General features: G+C 42.1%; 1 protein-coding gene across 4 annotated transcripts in view; it reads left to right on the forward strand.

Moving 5' to 3' along the window:
* PDGFRA (platelet derived growth factor receptor alpha) overlaps positions 1 to 21,033 on the forward strand; it is a 44,339-nt gene that overhangs the window by 5,739 nt on the left and 17,567 nt on the right. For all 4 annotated transcript variants that reach the window (XM_037530469.2, XM_037530472.2, XM_037530470.2 and 1 more), the window contains exons 2-12: positions 4,662 to 4,722; positions 6,234 to 6,551; positions 9,058 to 9,324; positions 10,392 to 10,522; positions 12,281 to 12,452; positions 12,544 to 12,733; positions 15,418 to 15,533; positions 16,418 to 16,544; positions 18,727 to 18,920; positions 19,779 to 19,873; positions 20,090 to 20,222. In XM_037530469.2, the coding sequence (XP_037386366.1) occupies positions 4,674 to 4,722; positions 6,234 to 6,551; positions 9,058 to 9,324; positions 10,392 to 10,522; positions 12,281 to 12,452; positions 12,544 to 12,733; positions 15,418 to 15,533; positions 16,418 to 16,544; positions 18,727 to 18,920; positions 19,779 to 19,873; positions 20,090 to 20,222 (1,792 nt within the window). In that variant the 5' untranslated portion in view covers positions 4,662 to 4,673. The remainder of the gene's footprint in view (positions 1 to 4,661; positions 4,723 to 6,233; positions 6,552 to 9,057; positions 9,325 to 10,391; positions 10,523 to 12,280; positions 12,453 to 12,543; positions 12,734 to 15,417; positions 15,534 to 16,417; positions 16,545 to 18,726; positions 18,921 to 19,778; positions 19,874 to 20,089; positions 20,223 to 21,033) is intronic.

Genomic DNA, 21,033 nt, shown 5'->3' on the forward strand with positions numbered 1-21,033 from the left:
CCCGCACTTAGATTGCCTGGACAGAATTTATGAGACTGAGTAGGACATTTGTCACGGGGAAAAAGCAGGATATGTAATTTTCACAGTTAGAATTAACTTAGGAGAGCTGAAATTAACTAAACCTCGGAAATCTGAATCTTGAAATCGTCAGTGGCTTGGGGACTGTGAGAGTATCTCCTGTGGCCTTTAATCATGCCAGGGTGGGGTGAAATTCAGTATCCAAAGCTCTGCACACGATGTTTTGTACAGTTGTTGATCAGGAAGCTAGCTCTCTGGCTCTATGAGAATGCAGAGCTCTTCTGGAAATGGGGCTGTGGCATTGCTAGCTTTGTTTACTCTCTAGCTTGGCTGTGGTCTTTGGGTATAAGGTCACGCTTGATGGCTCTTCACATCTGTCTGCAGAGATGGGATGGCAACCTGTTAAAAAGAAAATAGTGACTGCAAATATATGTGACTATATGTATTGATTTAATTTAAAATAATCTTGATAACTATACTACCTGGGCTGAAGGGGAATGCAGATCTGCTTTTCCACCAGGCAGGTGATTCAGGACCAGTCACATGGTTTCTGGGACCTGCTGTTCATGGTCAGGAGAAGTTGAAGTAGCCACATGACATTCCTCTCATCTAAAACTGTGGGTTCCTATGAGCTGGCTACTAGCTGGCCAATCATGGGCAACTGTGACCTATTTGCTATCTACAAATCACAGCAGAGCAGTCCTTGACTACATGGGAGTGTAGCCCGCATCATGAGGCAGGCCCAGGACGCGTTTACCTGATTACATGACTATCTCCGTGGTGGTCTCGGGATAACTTTACCTGTGATAACATCAAATATTCTGCTGACGCAAATGTCTCTTGACGCATGGTCACGATGTCCCCTTCCCTGTCCCTTGTAAAAACTTTGTCCCCTATCCCTATCCCACCCTCCGGGCTTTATTCCTTATACCATTGTCGCATGATCAGCTTTTACTAGCTTGTGTGCTTTCAATAAATGGCACAGGAACTTCTGCTCAAATAGCAGAGTCTTGCCGTGCAAACCTGCTCCACAACAGCTGTGCCCCTCATTGTGTTCCCACCGCAAAGCAGCAACAAAATTCCTGTCACAACATAAAACATCTTAGGAGTCTGCAGAAAGAGAATCAATATGAAAACCAATAGCTGCAGTTTCCAAAGTCCTTTCAATTTAGTGATATTATTTAGTTTTTATAATTATGTAGGAAGCCCAGCCAGCAAGTCAGTTTATTAGTCCCAGTTTCCAGAGGAAGAGATTAGGGTTCAGAGAGATGGATCATGTCAAATATGGAATCAGAGCCAGTCCAATGTGCTTTCCATTCTGAGAGAAGGAAGGAGAAGGACGAAAGAATGGGGGTGGGGTGGAGAGAACCCCAAGTCACTTGCCTGAAAGTGACTTTGACCATTCTCTAATGACGGCAATGCTTTTTTGGAGTTGTGATTTATAAAGAATTGCGACTGAAGTCCCAGAATAGAGTATGAAAGAAATGATTGCTTTTAAAAAAAATTTGATGAAATTCTTTGTTTCTCCTTGCAAAGCGATTTGCTCTTACTGGCTCACAATGTCTATGTTACACACTGTATGTCTATGCATGGGTATTATATAATGTTTAGTTCATATTGCATTACAACATGTAATTGCAATGTCAATTACTTATATTTGCACTTCTGACTTTTGGATGAGCTCCAGGATAGGGGTTACAGATTAAAGATGAGCTTTTACTCTCTGGGTAGAAAAGCACCGGAAATAGTAAGTGGGTCTCCTAGAGATTCTCACTACAGGGCCAGCGCCTAGGGAAGCCTCCCTTCTCTCCTGTGGTTTTCCATTACCTCCCTGTAGGACAAACATTCTGTAATTATTTAGGAGTAAATTGTCTGAGTTACAGATGAGTAATGACATGAAACTTCACAAATACTCCTGGATTTCGAGCCAAGGGGAACCACTCTTATCAGAGAAAGGAGTTGGAAATCTTAAGCAAACACATGTTGATTCTCAGTATTCGCATCATTATCACACATCACCCACTTGGTATGGCAGTCAGCAAGCCTCCCTGGCAGCAGCTCTGCCCTATCTGGACACACAAGAGGAAATCTGGTAGGGCCTGGCCTGGGCAAAACGCTGCTCAGAGCCACCCTGTAAAAGCAGCAAGCCCCTCTCTCAAGCTCGGGAATGCTTTAAAGATGCATCCTTGGCAAGCTCTGCTAGAGAAATACAGGATATAAATGTGATAAAACCCAAGACATCAAGCTGGCTCTGGAGGGCTCCTTTGAAGTGCGCTAAGTGGATTATCAGTGGGAGGTTGATATTTATATGTACAAACACACAGGCCTTTACTGCTAATTGCGGTAAATCAGGCTGGCCAGCCTGGCTCTGGGGCCTGCTGTGCCCGCTCATTGCACTGGAGTGGAAACCCTGCCTCCCCGGGCACATGCCAGGATCCTCGGAGCCCTCAGCCAGCCAACACTGTGCAAATTGCATTTGGGTTCACAGCACAGCAATTATGCTCCTGTCACTCTGGTGAACAGAGAAGGAAAGCAGGGGCAATTTGCATGAGGAAATAGTTGAAGCTTGAGGAGGGGGGTGCACACTAGGCTGATACACTGACCTTCCCTTGAGAGAGACCATATGGTAGATTGGAGAGAGCATAGCTTTTGGATCACACAGACTTTGTGTGAGAAGTGTGGCTTTCCCACCAGCTGTGTGACTTCTGATCATTTGCTAAGCTTCTCTGAGCCTCAAGGGCCACTTCTTAAAAATCAAATGTGTCACAGGGTTATTATCAACAAACACAGCATACACAGAAAAACTTTGACTTAACAACTATGGATTTCTTGCCCTCAAGAAATTGCAGAATTATGTTTTTTCTTTTCAACTTACTGCTCATTACCAGCCTACCAGCCTTCACTCTGTCCTTTTCCCTCCTTCATTGTCTTGGTGGAATTCAGTGAAGTAGAAATCTGAATTCTTGCCACCTTCAAGCAAAAATGCATCATCAGGGCACCACCCAAAACTGCTGTCTGCTGGGTCTTCTCCAGCTTTGCTTTTCCTCCCCTCCAAAGGGCAAACATCTAGGTTTATCCACAAGGACACAGTGACTTTCCCCTTTATTGTTCTGTGTTTTAGACAGTTTACTCAGGACTCATGAGCACATGACCTCAGGTTCCAAAGTCAGGGATGGAACAAGTTAAGTCCATGAGCTCATTCCATTGCATGAGCTGGGGATTTGTGCCACTGAGGGACCCAGTGTGGGTGGGCCCAGGCTTACGTGGGGCTTTATTAGGGGTCCTCTTGGGGCCTGTATCACTGCCTAGATCCTTCAGTGGGGCCTATGCTATTGGAATTCAGTTGCTCAACAGCCTCAACACCTGTAGCCCCTTTGCTGCCCCTTTTCCTGGACTTCAGTGAGTCCCGTCACCAGTGACTACATGCCGGAGGAGTGGAGGGCATGAAACACAGGTGTGGGCCTCATGACAAAAAGGATAAAGAAAAGGCTTTCTAAATTCCTGCTATGAGTGAGACCATCCAGTATTTTTCTTTTTCTTTCTGGCTTATTTCTCTGAGCATGATCCCTTCCAGCTCCATCCATGTTGCTGCAAACTGCATGAGTTTATCTTTTTTGATTGCTGAGTAATATAAGGGACCAGGAAAAAGATTAATTATAATAAAGTAAAAATCAAAATCAACCAGCAACTATAAACCAGAGACACTCTACGGGTGGGTGGGGGGGGAGAGGAATAGGATGAAAACAAGGGGGATGGGAATTATATGGGGACCATAATCATGATGAAAATGCATACATTGCCCCAAAATGAAAAATGATGTAAAAATATATATAAAATAAAAAAAAAAAAAAAGAAAAGAAAAGGCTTTGTAGCCAGTAGGCCAGAAGGGACTCCTCAGTGGTTTACCCTGGGGTGGCAGCGGCCCTTTCTGGTCATCCTCACGGTTCTTTTTCATGCTCTCCCCTCCTTTCGTCTTACCCATTGAGTACCCTGTTTGTGTTTTAGGCACCCTCAGTTTCCATCTGTCTCTCTGCTTCTCTTCTGTTCCCCAGATTTTGTTGTAGGAAATCAAGCAGTTGAGAACTTAAGCAGACAGAACTTGGGAAGGACAAGCAGAAAAAAACAAAATAAATAAAAATCTTAAAAATAAAAACAAAACTGTAAGATGCCTGTCTGCTTATTTATTTTATTTAATTTTTAAAATTTTTTCTTGCCTCTACCAAACCACCTGTGCCCATGTGCCATCTGCCTCCCTCTCCCATCCCCTCCACCTTTCCCTCCATTCTCTCTGGTAAGCTTTATCTTCTTGTTTTTCTGAGTTTAAATTTTTATTTTCTCTATTGTTTGTGTGTAATATTTTTTGGTATTTATATTCCACAGATGATTGAAACCATCCAATATCTATCTTGTGCTTTTTGGCTGATTTCACTCAACATAGGTGCCAAATGCCACTACTTCATTTTTCTTCACAGCTGTGTAATATTCCATAGGCATTTTACTGTTTTAATCGTGAATTTAATCTGAGACATTTTTGACTGAAATGATGCTACTAACATTTTCCACACTGCAAAGCATAAGAAGTACCAACCTCATAGGTTGTCATGTTGACTAACACAGTTTCTGTTTGATTTTTGTCTTTTCAGTTTTCCACAACTATGGGGACTTCCCATTGGGCATTCCTGGTCCTAGGCTGTCTCCTCGCAGGTATGGATCCTGGGTGTCTCTGCGCTCATTGTCCTAGGGGGAAGCCTGGTTGTCTAAGTTCTTTGCTTAAGGCACACACAGTCCAAAAGAGTGAATCGAAGTAGAAAACTGTGTTGTCCAGAATGATCACAAGCCCTTCTGTTCCCTTTGCTGGATGACACTAATTCCAATTCAAAAAGAATGCCTCCCCCTTTTAGTGTGTAGGTTTAATCCTAGCATTGAAATGTGAGGAATAAGAGTGTAAATGTGTCCACCATTCTCTTCCTTCTCCTGCAATATGTATTTCTAACAGAGGTGGATCAGAGAAATTAAGACTGTTCAAAGAAGATACATAATGGAAAATTTGCCCAGCAAATTATATCTGCCTTCAGTCATACCCATCTTAAGTAGAAGATATTTAAATTGCTGGAAAGTCTCAGAGCCACCGTCTCCCTTAGAATTGAATTGATCTATTATTTGACTCTTGGGGAATCTTACTAATTCCTTTCTACCAGGAGGATGCCATTGGGGCCATTTGTTGAACTATTTATTGGACTTTCTTAGTTTTCATCCAGATACTCAATGCATTGTTGATGTTCACCAGGAAGCCATTGTTTTGCTAGTCTGAGGAGTTAAGTAGTCTGAGAGTGTCTTAGGTCTTGTTCCACCTGGATAAAGTAGAAGTAAGTGAGGGCAGTGATTTAGTAGTTCTAAATGTGTCAGGATGCACCCATCCACAGGGCAATGGTGACCCAGATGTACTTATATCTCCCATCTTAAGAAGCTGCAGGACTCATGGTGGGTGCATATTGAAGTTGGTTGGGGTTCCCACATTGGGATCCAAGGGAGATTAGAGACCATTCATTGATAATTAGAGATATAATACACAATGTCTCTTCTATCAGGGCTTTAGACAGGGAAGCTAGACTGAAATTTTAGGTTCTAAGATGAACTTAAAGTTTTCACTCCCAGGACTTACTTGTTATTTATTTTTTAATTAAACCCCACCTCCCCCCCGGCTTCAGCTTCTGGAAACCATTAGAAGGAAGGCATGCCAGATTGTATGAGAAATGGGAGATGCACAATTCTTGAGCATAAATCTGCTTTGTGCTTTGTTCTGCCAGCCTCCCTGCCTCTGTTTTCTTCCCGTTTCTTACTGAAGGAAGCCTCTGCGGGGAATGTGCACCCATGTGAACGCATATGTGCCTGAGCCTATGCCTCTTGCGATATTTTATGGTCACAGATAAGAGTCTAAAATATGGAATTGAAATCAGACGCCCTCTCTCCATTGGAGTGTTTGGGAGGGTGGATCTAGGGGGGCTGGGGGCTTTTGAGGTCTTTGGAGCATTTGCTGCTCTCAGCAGATGCGGCGGCTATTACAATGGAGGGCCTTTCATGGGCATCCAGGCTAACGGATTTTTGCGTAGAAATGGTCATTGTTGATCTGAGCTGCTACTGTCGCTTCTCTCAGTTCTCTGGGTGAGACAGTCCTTTCTGGCTGCCTCCTATTCAGAGCGTGTTTCCTTTTACAGGACCGAGCCTAATCCTCTGCCAGCTTTCATTCCCCTCTATCCTTCCAAACGAAAATGAAAAGGTTGTGCAGCTGAATTCATCCTTTTCTCTGAGATGCTTTGGGGAGAGTGAAGTGAGCTGGCAGTACCCCATGTCTGAAGAAGAGAACCCCAATGTGGAAATCAGAAATGAAGAAAACAACAGTGGCCTTTTTGTGACAGTGTTGGAGGTGGTCGGCGCCTCGGCGGCCCACACGGGACTGTACACTTGCTATTACAACCACACGCAGGCAGAGGAAAGCGAGATTGAAGGCAGAAGCATCTATATCTACGTGCCAGGTGAGCCACAGGCCCCCCGGGCTGGCCTCGCGTCGTCCTGTCCTTCTCGGATGAACGTTTGGTTTTCATTCTCGGGGCTTATGTGTTCTTATATTTGAATGAAAATAACCTGTTCACTGTTAACGCATGAAAGTGTTTTTTTTTTTATTGTAAAATAATAAATATTTATTGGAGAAAAGTTTTACACATACAGGAAAACGCACAAGGTTAAATAAAGATCAGTTGTAATGTCATCAAGAAATCACTGCTAAGGTGTTGAATCTTGTTACATTTTGAAAACCATTTTTATTATGGTAGATCCTTTATGGGCATTGTGCAAACCATTGGAAGTAAACTCAATTCTATTCAGTTCACTCAAGTTCAACAGATACTTATTGTGTGTGGGGGGACTGTACTGAGTGTCAGGGGTCACAAACATCAATAAGGTGGGCCTGATCTTGGCGTTGCTGATAGTGCATGATAATAGCTTCCAAGTGACCATACTGTGCTTCAGATTCAATAATGCATATATTTACTCTTGATGACGTGCAAGGAATGGTTCTTTCCTTTTAATTAAAATTTAGGGGCAATTTCCATACTAATGATGTTGTCTCTTGTCCTTGGAGAAGGTAGATGTCAATTAAGAGTAAGATGAGCTTAGCATGAAAGGGTGATATGAGGGGAGAGCCTATGAGGGCAGGTGGAGAGGGATCCTGTAGAGCCCTTACTCTCATGGTAAGTGACAGAGAGTAACAGAGGGGGAAGGAAGGCGCTGTAGATGAGTCCTAGACCTCTGTATAAGGAAGGTCCAGGAGTGCTCCATTTGCACATTGTTATCTGTTGGAAGCTTCCCTGAAGGATGAGGCCTTGGGTTGTGATGGACTTCAGAGCCCAGCCTTGGACATTTATGCCCCCTATAGCCAGGGGAGTGCATGGGGCTTTCTTTCAGCAACCATCCTTATTGAGCCATGAGCTTGAGATGCATTTGGTCTACTACCCGCCTAGCATTCCCTGTGCGCTCCTTGGCGATTATCTTTATCACTTACATCATCTGTGTCTAGATCTGTGCTATGTCAGTGTCAGCTCTCCCGATGTGTATATTTACACCTGTGTATCTGTACCTAGATCTGTATCTATAGCTGTATCTGTACCTACACCTATATCTGTCTTTGTAGCTATATCATTGTACCTATGTGTCTATCTGTCCATGCATATATCTGTATAACTCTTCCTATACCTACCTATGTTATATCTGTATATATTATTGAATTCTACCGAAGACAGTTGTTAAGAAGACCATGACATTATTTAAACTCTGCATACTTATAAGTAAGACTTACATCATAAAGGAGGTCCTAGCTCATGTGGATACCAAACTGAAATTAATTTGCAGCTTTATTGGAATCTTTGCTAAAAGACTTCAAGAATTTGGAATTCTAAACACAAATTCAAGTGTTGGCATGTAGGTGGAGGAATTGAAAGGGGCTATGGCTCGAGTACAAATAAACAAACACATTTAAACCATTTACAACTCTTGCTATACTTATTACTTAGGCAGAAGTAAAGCCAAGGAGGTTTCTGAGGTATATCTTCCTACCTTTTTTGCTTTTTTATGTTCTTAAAATTGGCATCTCTTCCTGATCTGTAATCATGGGCATCCGAGTGGATCTAAACCCTTTTTACTTCTTTCACTATGTTTAATCTATGGGAACTTTCCTTCCTCATAATAAGAAAAATTGTTGCAAAAAGCGGTAGTATTTAGTCTGTCACTTCCCACTTCATTCACACATAAATGCTACACTTATATTCCTCTAAATTTGGAGGTAACCTCTGACCTGCCACGAATGGATGGTACATAAGTCCTGGAGTTTTGATTCCCTTAAAATTATCTAAAAGTTCTTCTCATTCCTCTTTCCCCCAGCACAAATATCACTGTGGTCAGACAGTTTGGGATCTTTTTATTTGCAGTTACAGAGATAAAAGGGCTCTTTCTGAAACTGATTCTCGAATCACTATAGTACTTCTTGCCATCATGGCTTAAGTAGCTTGTCTTTTAAAAAGGAAAGTCTCAAATTTTTAAATTAATAAATTTCTTTTATTATTCAAGAGACTTTTTTAATAGGTAAGTTACCTATTGGTTATAGGTAATAGAAATTCTAAAAAGCAACTCATGATTTTAAAAATTAGGACTTTTCTCTTGTTTTGAGCAGTTTATTATCCATTTTTTTTTGTTTTGTTTTAGGTAGTTGTTTACATTTTGTTTACATTTACAATTCCTGGCTAATGTTCTTATTTAACATCAGTATTTTTTATTAAGCTATAGGCAGTTTGGCCTGGTTCATACTTTAAAATCACCTTCTCTCTGTTAAGATGACTAATGTCTATGGGGTGAAGCTTCAGGGTACATGTGTGAAGGTAAAATTCACACTTAATATAAAGATTAATGCTGGTGGGGTAATTTTTCTGCAGAGAGTCATAAAAGAGGAATTAATATGAAATTTGGTTTTCTTTCTTTTTTAAATGACAGACCCAGATATAGCCTTCGTCCCTCTAGGAATGACAGATTATTTAGTCATCGTGGAGGACGATGACTCTGCCATCATACCTTGTCGCACGACTGACCCCGAGACTCCGGTCACCTTGCTCAACAGCGACGGAGAGGTGCAGGCCTCCGCCTCCTACGACAGCAGACAGGGCTTTAATGGCACATTTACCGTTGGGTCCTATACCTGTGAGGCCACTGTCAAAGGGAGGAAGTTCAAGACCATCGCGTTCAATGTTTACGCTTTAAAAGGTATTGGTACCCTCTTGGTCCTTCTTAGAGTCGGAGTTACAGACAAAATAATCAGATGCATGTAGAATTAAAGAAACAATTATACATATTCTCTGATGATGGAGATCTTGAATTCTGATTTGGGGATGTAAGAGGCCACTTTCACCATACAGTGTTTGTTAGACTGGCCCCTGTGGCTGTGATAATGTTCAACTTCATATAACTAGAGGCAAAATCTTTCTTATTCCTGTAAGATTTCATGTTTCATTAGTTGAATTTAAAATACTGTAAGGAATTCTTTTCTTGCATAAGCTTCTTACAGTTTTTCTCACATTCCTGACCACAGGAGCCTTCAAACAAACACATTCCTGTAGGGGGTTGGATGCCCAAATTAATTTTTGCAACTTAAGAAAAGTTATTTTGATTTTGAGAAAAGTTGGTGGTTGTAGACTTCATCCCTTTGATGTGAGTGGTTTAGGTGCCTGGGAAACCTTGGGGTCAATGTTATTGAGCACTTGCACATGGGTCTGGCAGCAGGTGAACATGCCCCTGGGTCCTTAGGAAGGTTATTTTAGGTCAGGCACTGTACTTGGTTCTAGAAAAGTACTGAGAATAACTGGGGAGCAGAGTGAGTCAAGAAAAACTGGGGGAAGAAGAGGGGTAAAAATGGTAAGTGATGGGATGGCAGCAAAGTGTCCACAGGAGAGCTGGTCAAGAAAGGTTGTCTGATTAAATGAAAATACCCATCAGAGATCACAGAAGAGCACCACCATGATTAACCTGGATGCTCAGGAATGTGGTGTTCTCATTTAATTGCAATTTATTCTTACCATTATTATTTAATGTGTATAGCATATGTATTTGTGTACACCCACGCACAAATATGTTATTTTGGGTTATTAACTATAAGCCAAATTATGTATGCCAACCCAGTATCAAGGCTTCTGAGATTTTCAGATGTTTGTCTTGATCAAAGTGCTTTGCAAATTATTTTTCAGAATTTCCTTAAAAAAAATCCAAACCATATGAAGATCCTAACTATACTATGGATATTTAAGCCCCTGTGTTTGTTCTTTTCTTCTTAATAGCAACATCAAACCTTGATCTGAAAATGGAAGCTCTTAAAACTGTCTATAAGTCAGGGGAAACAGTTGAGGTCACCTGTGCAGTCTTTAACAATGAGGTGGTGGACCTTCAGTGGACTTACCCTGGAGAAGTGGTAGGTATCCTCAAGGCTCCTGGTGGCAGAGTGGGGCACAGCTGGACTTCAAAGACCTATCCTTGATAAAGACCTGCTCCTGATGGAGCTCGTCATTGAGCATCTCATCTCTGAAATGGGCAATTAGCAGGTTTTAAGACCCATTTGTTTTGATAGATGACTCTATGGTTCTTTGAGAGGTAGGGGAGTTTGAGTTGACAAAAGCTGGACCAAGATTTCAGATTGCACAAAGGCTGTACACTGTACCTTCTCTTTCACAGGGTGTTTCTTTTCTTTCAGAAATATGAAGGCTCTATGGCTATAACAAACAATATTAGAAAAGAACAAAATAGGATTTTCAAGTTTGCTAGTTGCTGAGATAGTCATACATTCTCATTTCCTTGACTGCCATACCTTTGGGTTTGGAAGTGTTTGATAATGTGGATTGCCTGTTCCCCTTGCATTTCTACTTCGTTGCTACTCAGGGCACAAGTTTCTGCCTCCTATCTGCTCCATATTTGTTTGCATGGCTCGCCTTCAGTGAACAGGCATAGCTTTAATTATTCAGGAAGATTTGCTAAATCCAACCACTCTGGTAGAAGCTGGTCCATGCAAAGAAGAAGGGGGCAAGAGAGGAGTGTAGAGAGAATAGAGAAAGAGGTGCCTGTGCCATCTCTTGCCATTGGGGATATATACGCATTGTCTCATCCATCCTAATGCTCATGGTAAATGTGTAAGAGGAGTGAGTGTAAAGGGCTATGACAGCCCACTGCAGAAATGACTAGCCATGCTGAGTACGGCGGCTTCATGGAGCACAAAAATCCCATATAAATATATATTTGTCCCTTCACTCCTGACTTGCAAATTTCTGCTCCCTGCTTTGGCATCTGGGCATTTCCTCTCCTGTTCCATGCTCTTGCTGCCACTCTCCCTTTCCCTTCAGGGCATCAAATTGCAAGTTGGGCATGTCCACATATTGCCTTGTAAGCCTCGCTTACAGTCCAATATGAATACATGTTGCCTGAAATATGAAACTACTTTATTTTTATGTTCATACTTGCTTGACCTTTATCTTCAAAATAGAAATATTTTCATTTATTAGGGATAGACATTTTTTCCCAAACCAAGGTATGTGCTATTTGACCCCAAAATGCATATTAGTAGTGAAAATACTGTTTTATAAAACAAATTTTTTTATCTGATGAGAAAAGTAATGCAGGTTTTGTTGTTGAAACTTTATAAATTATAGTTGAAAAGGAAAAGCCCTTCCCAGGGTATCACCATTAGTATCCTAGGGAAATAAGTCTTGTTTATACATAGATAAATGTTTCGTAATTAATAGGTATTATAGCTTAATTTTTTTGTTTTTTTTTAATTTATTTTGATATTTGGGCATTATACTTTAAATAATACTCTGTTATATTATTTTTCTGTAGTATAACACCAATACCTTATTGTGCCATTAAGTACCCTTTTCAAACATGATTTTGTAAGGAGGTTAGCTTAAAATATTTTTTTAAACTAGACTAAATTTTTTAGAGTAGTTTTAAGTTCACAGCGAATTTGCGTGGAATGTATGTTGATTTTCCATATGCCCCCTGTCGCCACACAAGCACAACCTTCCACATTATCAACTTTCCACATTACCCCAGAGCGCTACATTTGAAAGAATCTTTGAACCTACTTGTGCGCGCATCGGTCACAGTCCACAGTTTACACGAGGGTTCACTCTTAGGAGCTGACTTTTTAAAAGTGGGTTTTCCTCCCATTCTGCTGTAGAAAGGCAAAGGCATCACAAAGCTGGAGGAAATCAAAGTCCCGTCCATCACATTGGTGTATACTCTGAAGGTCCCCGATGCCACGGTGAAAGATAGTGGAGATTATGAATGTGCTGCCCGCCAGGCCACCAAGGAGGTGAAAGAGATGAAGAAGGTCACCATTTCTGTCCATGGTACATTCTGCTTTCTAAAATGTCCATCACCCATGCTACTCGGGAGCTTCTTGCACTGATCACTATTTAATGGAAACTCTCCCCTGTACAGAGAAAGGGTTCATTGAAATCGAACCTAACTTCAGTCAGTTGGAAACTGTCAACCTGCATGAAGTCAAGCACTTTGTGGTAGATGTGCAGGCCTACCCTCCTCCCCGGATATCCTGGTTGAAGGACAATCTGACTCTGATCGAGAACCTCACCGAGATCACCACTGACGTAGAAAAGATTCAGGAAATAAGGTAAAGCAGCACCCTGCCCAAGTATCCCTTTCCTTTGATGTGTGATAGTCGGAGGTGCTGTGTCACACAACTCAAATCTAGAGTCGATTTAGAAAAATGCAGCGATCTGAATTAGGATTACCTTTAATGATAATATTGCAATGTGGAGATGGTAGACTGGTAAGTAATTAATAATAAGAGAAGAAAGAACTGAGGAGCTCTATGCGCCAATGAAAGACAGGTACCTACATCTCACACGGGGTGGAGGGAAGACCATAAAGTTGGACCCATTTGGATTGAATATATTCTTTGATGTCCATTATGCATACTGCAAGTAGACAGTTATGGTTATTCCTGTTGCAAGGCAATCATCACATAAATTTACATGAAATAAAACATCATCAACTTAATTTGAAACACATTTGCCCTAGTCACAGCCTACACAGGAAATAAGAGAGCCTGGATAACTTTGGTTAGTAGGAAGCGTACAGTGAGTGGTTTGGATGACTGCTCTCTGAAGAGAACAGAAGACTACACTCGCCTCTTAACTAGTGGTAGGGTTTTGGGTCACCTGTCAGCCTGTTTCCTCATCAAAATCCAGGGTTAATAATATCTTGTGTCCTTCCAGGCAAGGAATTGGGTCAGATGATATTTTGAAGTCTGTTGCATATTTTTAAGCTCTAAACTGGAATCCAAGAGCAGAAGGCACATCTCAAAGGCCCCAGCTAATCCAGTCCTGTACCAAGGGACAAAATTCAGTGGTGTATTTCCAGCTTTCTGGGCAGAGGAGAATAGAACCTCTCTCATCAGATTACTTAGCCCCAGGATTTGCTTTCTTCTTTTCCTATTACATCCCATATGTAATTGAGAAGCAGTGTTTGAGACAGTGAGATTGTGCAACCTCTGCTGTAGAACAGTGATGGAAAAAGAAGGGGACACTGAATCTGGAAGGCATTCAGATGATGTAAAATGAAGATATGTGAAGAGGTGGTCATGGTGAGCCATCCACTAGGCTGTGAGGTTGGAGAGGAGCGGGGTAGCCTGGCACAGCCAACACTTGCACGGGCAATCTGCAAAGGCTTCTGAGGCACCATCAATAGAGCTGACAGGAATAAACTCACCAACTGAGTGGCTCAGGGAAGCTGCCTGACTCAAGAGTTCCTCCAGCACATACTCTTCCTGCCATTATGGATGGGCTGGAGAACAGAAGGATGAACATGACAGATGGGGCATCTGGCTTCCTGGAACGTAGAACTCCATTGGCTTTCTTGGCTGAACGTGTGTACAAAATGAAGGACAGAAGATCATTTGGCTATCAGCAGCCTGGCGAGCCTGAGGGGACTCTAAGGAAATGTGGTCCTGAAGCCTGTCCAGGAGGGGGCAGCAAAGGAAAAACCAGCCAAGCATGCTCCCCAAAATACCAGAAAACTTGACATTTGCAAAGTACTTTTAAGCCTTCAAAATACTTGCACACATTTCATCGATCCAATTCATTTCATTGAACTAATTCTTGAAATGACTTTATGCTATGCATACAATTATCCCATGTTACACGTGAGGAAACTGAGGCACAGGCAATTTCAATAATGTCCAAGGTCTGCTCACTCCATGGCCAGTGATCCTGTGCTTCAGTTGCTTTTCCACTTTGTGATGTCCCGTAAAGAAAGACAGTCAGATGGATACCTACTTTATTGATGGACACAAGTGTGCCTGGCTGTCAAATGGGTTTTTGTTGTTTTGACAAGAGAAAACAAAACAATTTAATAAAACATTGATTCAAAGAAGAGACCCAGCAAACTTCAAATAAATCCCAGTCAAATGTTACTGATGTCATATATAAGAAAACTTTTAGGAGAAATTCCTTTTAATAAAGTATGAGGAGAGCATGGTAGAGTGTGGGCTGGAGGACAGTGGGCTCTTTTGTGGTGGGAAAACTATGGTGACTGCATCTGAGGGGAGACATCTTATACTGTGAAAAAATAAACAAGGGTGTTTTTAAAAAAGTATGAAGAAATACAGCAATTAAAAAAAATAAAGTAGAAAATATAGTTTCTACAAATATAACTATTCAGGTTATGGAATCTGGAACTTTAAAAACATTTAAACATAAAGATGGTGCATTGTAAGATGCCTCACTCCATTCTGGTCCCCATCTGCCCAGTCCTCTTCTTTCATCCATGGGGAAATACTTTTGTTAGTTTCATTAAGTTCTTACAAAACCTTCTAGAGCCTTTTTAAGCAAATACAAGCAAGTTATATCCCAGCAATCTCTCCATATCAGCACATACAGAGCATGCTCGTTCTTTTTCCCAGTGGTTTCCGTTGTTGAACCATCTAAATAATGGCTATTTAGGGGAAGCAGGTATTTTTTTTTAAAAAAGATACAAATCAATAGCTTATAAAAGGGAAAGTTAGTGGGGTGTGTCTATTCCCGCTCAGAAGTCAGGCTTTACCAGATGGTTGCAGTTGGAACCACACAAGTGGTTGCTCATCTCAGAATGTTTAAACGGCTTTCTGTTTGAGAATTAAGTGCCTACAACCCAGACCTTCAACATGTGGAAAGTGTATCTAGAATCCCTGAAAAGTGACAACATAAAAAGATGTTTTTGGTTTTCACAAAAACAAAATTTAAATTGCAGATGGTAATTGCTGAGACGATTAGAATTTGACTACTACTTGCTATACCAAAGTCTTTTTCTTTCAAGGTATCGAAGCAAATTAAAGCTGATCCGAGCTAAGGAGGAAGACAGTGGCCATTATACTATTGTAGTTCAAAATGAAGATGATGTGAAAAGCTATACTTTTGAACTCTTAACTCAAGGTATGTAAGGGCAGGAAAAAGATAATGCTACTCAGTGAACACTTGTTTCCCAAGGAGAGCCTGGCACTTTACTTCCAGGTCTTGGAAGGTAAAGCAGCACTTTAGGGTGAAGCAGGGACTGGAGATGTCACTTACAGAGATAGCTTTGTTAGATTTATGAATTCACATAATTCTGGGAGTTTCTAGGCTCTTCTGGAACAGTCTGGGAATTCCCAGGCTCCAACAGCTTCCTTAGCACCTGCTTCTCAATCTGGCACCTTCTAATTCTGTGAAGAGTGAAGTAATGCTTTTTAGTCCAGAGGGCCATGGATTGTTCCAGAGAGTTTTGGTATTTTTGCTTAGCTTCTCCTGTAGGTATTGCACAGTGGCCCTTATCCGAATGGAGTGTCCCAGCCTATATCCATTCATCACCTATTCATTGAGTTCCTACCATGTGCCATGTGCTGTCTTAGGTGAGCTCATTTGACCCTCACAGTAAATCTGTGAGAAGAATGAGCATATCTCTTACTCGATCCCAGATTAAAAACTAATAATATCCCACAGGTGCACTTTGATAAGTGTTGCTTTAGACTTTGCTTTAGCTAAATCCCTTAGTTGGATCCCAAGCTATAATATAATTTCAAGAGCCACCTTGCCTTTCAAGTCAAATAACCACAGGGTCTTTACACTCCCCTCGTTCCACAGGGCAGAGATCCTAAAATGCTAACACTGTGGAATTGCTCTTCACCAGGTGGGTCTGTCCACACTGGGGTGTCACTAAATAAACAACCAGGTTCAGAGTCACAGGTCACCAGGACAAACTCAGAACTTATATTCCATGTGGTCATTCCCAGAAGTTGTGGGACTTGAATCATTCACTTCCCATTTCCTTCCATCTCTTGCAGTTCCCTCATCTATTCTGGACTTGGTCGATGACCACCATGGCTCTACCGGGGGACAGACGGTGAGGTGCACAGCCGAAGGGACACCCCTTCCTGAGATCGAGTGGATGATCTGCAAGGATATTAAGAAGTATGGAAACCAGACCATCCTTTCTTTTTTTGTGGTTAGAATATTTCTCCCTTGACACAAAGGATCTCCAATGAAATTTATTTATTTATTTATTAAAAAGATTATTTATTTATTTATACAAGCACTGGGTACAGTCAGAAGTGTGGGAGGGTGAGAGAATTCACCAGAGCCAGAGCGGGCAGCAGAGCAGGCAGAAGGACCGAAGTACACTGCTGAGGGAGCAGCAGGCGGCATGAGAGGTCTGCGCACCATGTGGGACCCTCCTCCAGTGGCCGGGGAGAAGCTGGGGATCGAACCGGCGCTGCAGAGGCTGTGGGCAGCTTGGCAGCCCAGCGCTCAACCGCTGCGCCACCAGGGGAGGCCTTGAAATTTATTTCTTTTCTTTTTTTTTTTTAATGTCTTTTAGGAAATTCTTTTTTAAAAAGATTTATTTATGTGTACAAGAGCTGGGGTACAGGCCAGAGGTGTGGGGGGTAAGAGGATTCACCAGAGACAGAGTGGGGAACAGAACAGGTGGATTGACTGAAATACACTGCTGAGGGGAGCAGCAGGTGAGTCAGGAGAGGTCTGCTGTGCCATGTGGGTTGCTCCCTGGCGGGCCAGGGATCGAACTTGTGCTGCAGTAGCTGCAGATAGTTTCATAGGTTGCTTCTTAACCCCTTGCGCCACCAGGGAGGCCCCCGAATTTTACTTCTTTTGATGGCTCTTCATCTTTTTGATTCTAGTTTGACCTAAGTTTGGTGAACTACAAGTTAGGTTCTGAAGGGATACTCCATGTGTGTGTGCTGTGTGTGCGTGTACTTGTATATTCATGGATAACTGTATGAAGGCCCATGACTTTCATCAGATTCTCTAAGGTTCTCTAATCCAAAAAGAGGGGAATTTCCCCCCCAATTATGTTTATTGAGGTAACGGTGGTTTACACTGTATTGGTTTTAGGGTTTAGAGTTTCAGTTCTCTACAAATGCATATTTTAATACTGTGCCCACTACCGTGGGGCTGCCTCTCTTTCCCGCACCCACATGGCCATCCGCCCTTTCTAGTTGCCTCAGTTGGAAAAGGAAATTACAAGAACTACTGCTTTGAGGATTTTTACTCCTCTGGCCCACATTTTTACTCTTGTTCTCATTTCTTATGTGGCAAAATGCTATTTGGCGCCTAGATTTTTGTGAGTATGAATGAAATACCACCATGAGGCTGCTCACTGCCTTGTGTCCCTGCTGTTGGGTGGAGTCAAGTCATTAGCCCCCCCTTCCATCCCTACATTCCTCAACCTTTTCAAAGCAAAGTCAGCTCTGTGCTCACTCTTTCACCCTTGGTGACCCAGGAAGAAGCCTGGGTTGCTTCTTCCGAGGCTGAGATGCCTAGACCCACCCTTTTCTAGGGCCAAGGGGCAGGACTTGAATCTTTACTGGGCTAGAATCTAGGTCTCATCACTCATTAGAGGGTCACTCCTACTCAAGTGACACCCTCGGGACTCTTCACAGAGTGGGCAGAGAGAAGGCTGGGGGGCTATGTCTTTTTGAAGTGGGAAATTGGGGTCAACATTCATGAAGTCCAACTGTTTAGTTTGCTCGTAGACTCAAAACTTAGGATTGGTAGTTATGTTCTGAACAAGTTTATCACTACCTTGCCTCCTAAACAGTTAACTTTTAATTATCTACATGTAGATTATTCTTTGTTGGGCATGTGCAAACAAATGTAATGTTAATGTGCATTTAAAATAAGAAAATAGGGCCTCCCCGGTGGCGCAGCGGTTGAGCGCTGGGTTGCGAAGCTGCCCGAAGCCTCTGCAGCGCTGGTTCGATCCCTGGCTGCTCCCCGGCCACCAGAGGAGGGTCCCACATGGCGCGCAGACCTCTCCTGCCGCCCGCTGCTCCCCTCAGCAGTGTGCTTCGGTCCTTCTGCCTGCTCTGCAATCCGGTCTGGCTCTGGTGAATTCTCTCACCCTCCCGCGCTTCTGACTGTACCCAGTGCTTGTATAAATCAATCAGTCAATATTGAATAAATAAATAATTAAATCTTTAAAAAAATAGTAATAAATAAAATAAGAAAATAAACATGTAACACCTGAAATACAGACAAGGTCAGAAGTGCCCGCCATCTTAGATAATTCCCACTGCTCCACTTTCCTCCACTGCTCCCAGTCATTGGCTCTCTATTTGTATCTTTTCCTGTCCAGATGTAATAATGAAACTTCATGGACGATTTTGGCCAACAACATCTCAAACATCATCACGGAGTTCCACCCCCGAGACAGGAGTACCGTGGAAGGCCAAGTGACGTTCGCCAAGGTGGAGGAGACCATCGCAGTGCGATGCTTGGCTAAGAATCTCCTGGGGGCTGAGAACCGAGAACTGAAGCTGGTGGCGCCCAGTGAGTTGCTTGTCAGTTGGGACAACTCCAGGTCGTCAGCGTAATCCCTTTCCCCCTCGGGGAGCCCAGATGGGTTCATACAGGAATGAAGTTCACAGGGCAGAAATTCAGTGCTGAATGCTCTTAAAGGCCCTTCTGGGGCATCTGTGAGGGAGCCCTGTCTTTCAGAAGTGTATCCCCAACTGCATCTTGCAGAGGCCTCTGGGCATTTTTTGTCTGACAGGACAGTACCCCAATCTCTTTAGTCTGAGAGTGGGGATAGAGGCTGGGCAAGGAGGGTCTTCTGCCTGCTTGCTTCTTACAACAGTTGAAACAGGATAAAATTTTTTAAATGAAAAAATTAATAATACCAAAAGCAATATAAACAAAATGCAACCTTTCAAAATAAACAACTTACATGACTTGTAGTAGCTCTCAAGTTCACTACGGGAGACTTGGTGGTGGGTGCACTATGGTGGAGATACCTGAGGGGGGATCCTATACTTCCAAAATACCAACAATATTGTAATCCATTGTAATCTCAATTAAAAAAATATAATAAAAAATAAAGCAAATGTTATCAAGAAATCCCCCCCAAATATTCCAATTTTCATTTTGCCCAGAGCTTAATGTTGGAGCATTTTTGGAGAAAATACTTCATTTCTCGAATTAAATTTGTCCCTTTTTCTTCTAAGGGAAGAGTAGGAGTAGCTGCATGTGGGTAGATGATGGAGAGGTGATACTGCCCATCCTAAAATGAGCCAGACAGCCTCAGACTTCCCTACCAGCAGTGAGGCAGTTCTGGTCTAGACTCAACTACACAGGCTACCCCCTTCCTGCATGTTCCTGCAAATTCTCCATCTTGCCTCTCTCCGCCAGCTCTGCGTTCTGAACTCACGGTGGCGGCTGCTGTCCTGGTGTTGTTGGTGATTGTGATCATCTCACTTATTGTCCTGGTTGTCATTTGGAAACAGGTAGATATTGTATCAAAGAACTGAAAATCTTTGAAGCCTTAAAGAGTAAGAACAGCAAGCTAACCCAGTGCTGGGCACAGAGGAGGGGTTCAGTAACCACATGCTGAATGAATGCTGTGGAATCCTGCTTGTGTTCAGTCCCTTTGCTGCAGCGGTTAAGCTGTAATATACTTGGACATCAGTAATTCACCACATATCTGCCCTGGTCATTTCTAGAAACCAAGGTATGAAATTCGTTGGAGGGTCATTGAATCAATCAGCCCTGATGGACATGAATATATTTATGTGGACCCGATGCAGTTGCCTTATGACTCAAGATGGGAGTTTCCAAGAGATGGACTAGTGCTTGGTAAGCTCCTCCGGGGCGCTCTCCTGAGACTCCTATTTTTATTTGGATGCAATTTCACCCTGTATAGGCCTGTGGGGGAATAAGGGAACTGCACTTGTGTTTACTGAGAGCTAGGCATTCAAAACTGGAGGTCAGAAATGTTTTTCTGTCACAAGAAGGAGTTAATTGGATCACTGCAGCGATTTTTTAAAAATCTTGTTCCATAGCAAATTATGGTTAAAGCAATTTTTACAAAAAGAGAATATGAGGAAGACTGCCAAAGATACCCATCAAAAGGCTTTGCTTTGGAAATGACACAACTTGAAAATGAGATGAATTTCTGTAGCTAAAAAGGATCAGATGAGAAATGAGTGAGGAAGACCACAACATTTATTTTGATCCATTCTGCATTCTGAGGATGTATGAAATATATATAGAATAAATATATTTAGCATATAGGATATAAAAATATATAGTTTGAAGCCAAACATGTAAAAATCATCAAACTAATATATCACCAACTTTTCAAATATTTCAGTCTTGGGTTGAAACCAAGTACATGAAGCTTTAGTCCAAGAGTTTTCTTTTTTTTTTTTTAAACTACATTCTGAATGAGTGAAAAGAAGACAAAAACAAATGAAGGTTAGAGCTAAAGGATGAGTCATAGGAATATTTTAACTGTATGTGCTTTGAAGGATACCAAAGGCAGTTTTTAATTATCTACCTAACTCATTCCCAAATGTAGTAATTTTAGGTTTTCATAGAGAGTTCCTTAAGCTGAAATATAAAGACACTCTAGTTGCTCCCAATTTCAAATACTTGCTCCTGGGAA

Source organism: Talpa occidentalis, unplaced genomic scaffold (genome assembly GCF_014898055.3).
Source record: "Talpa occidentalis isolate TD23 unplaced genomic scaffold, MPIMG_talOcc4v2.1 talOcc4.6, whole genome shotgun sequence".
NCBI lineage: Eukaryota > Metazoa > Chordata > Mammalia > Eulipotyphla > Talpidae > Talpa > Talpa occidentalis.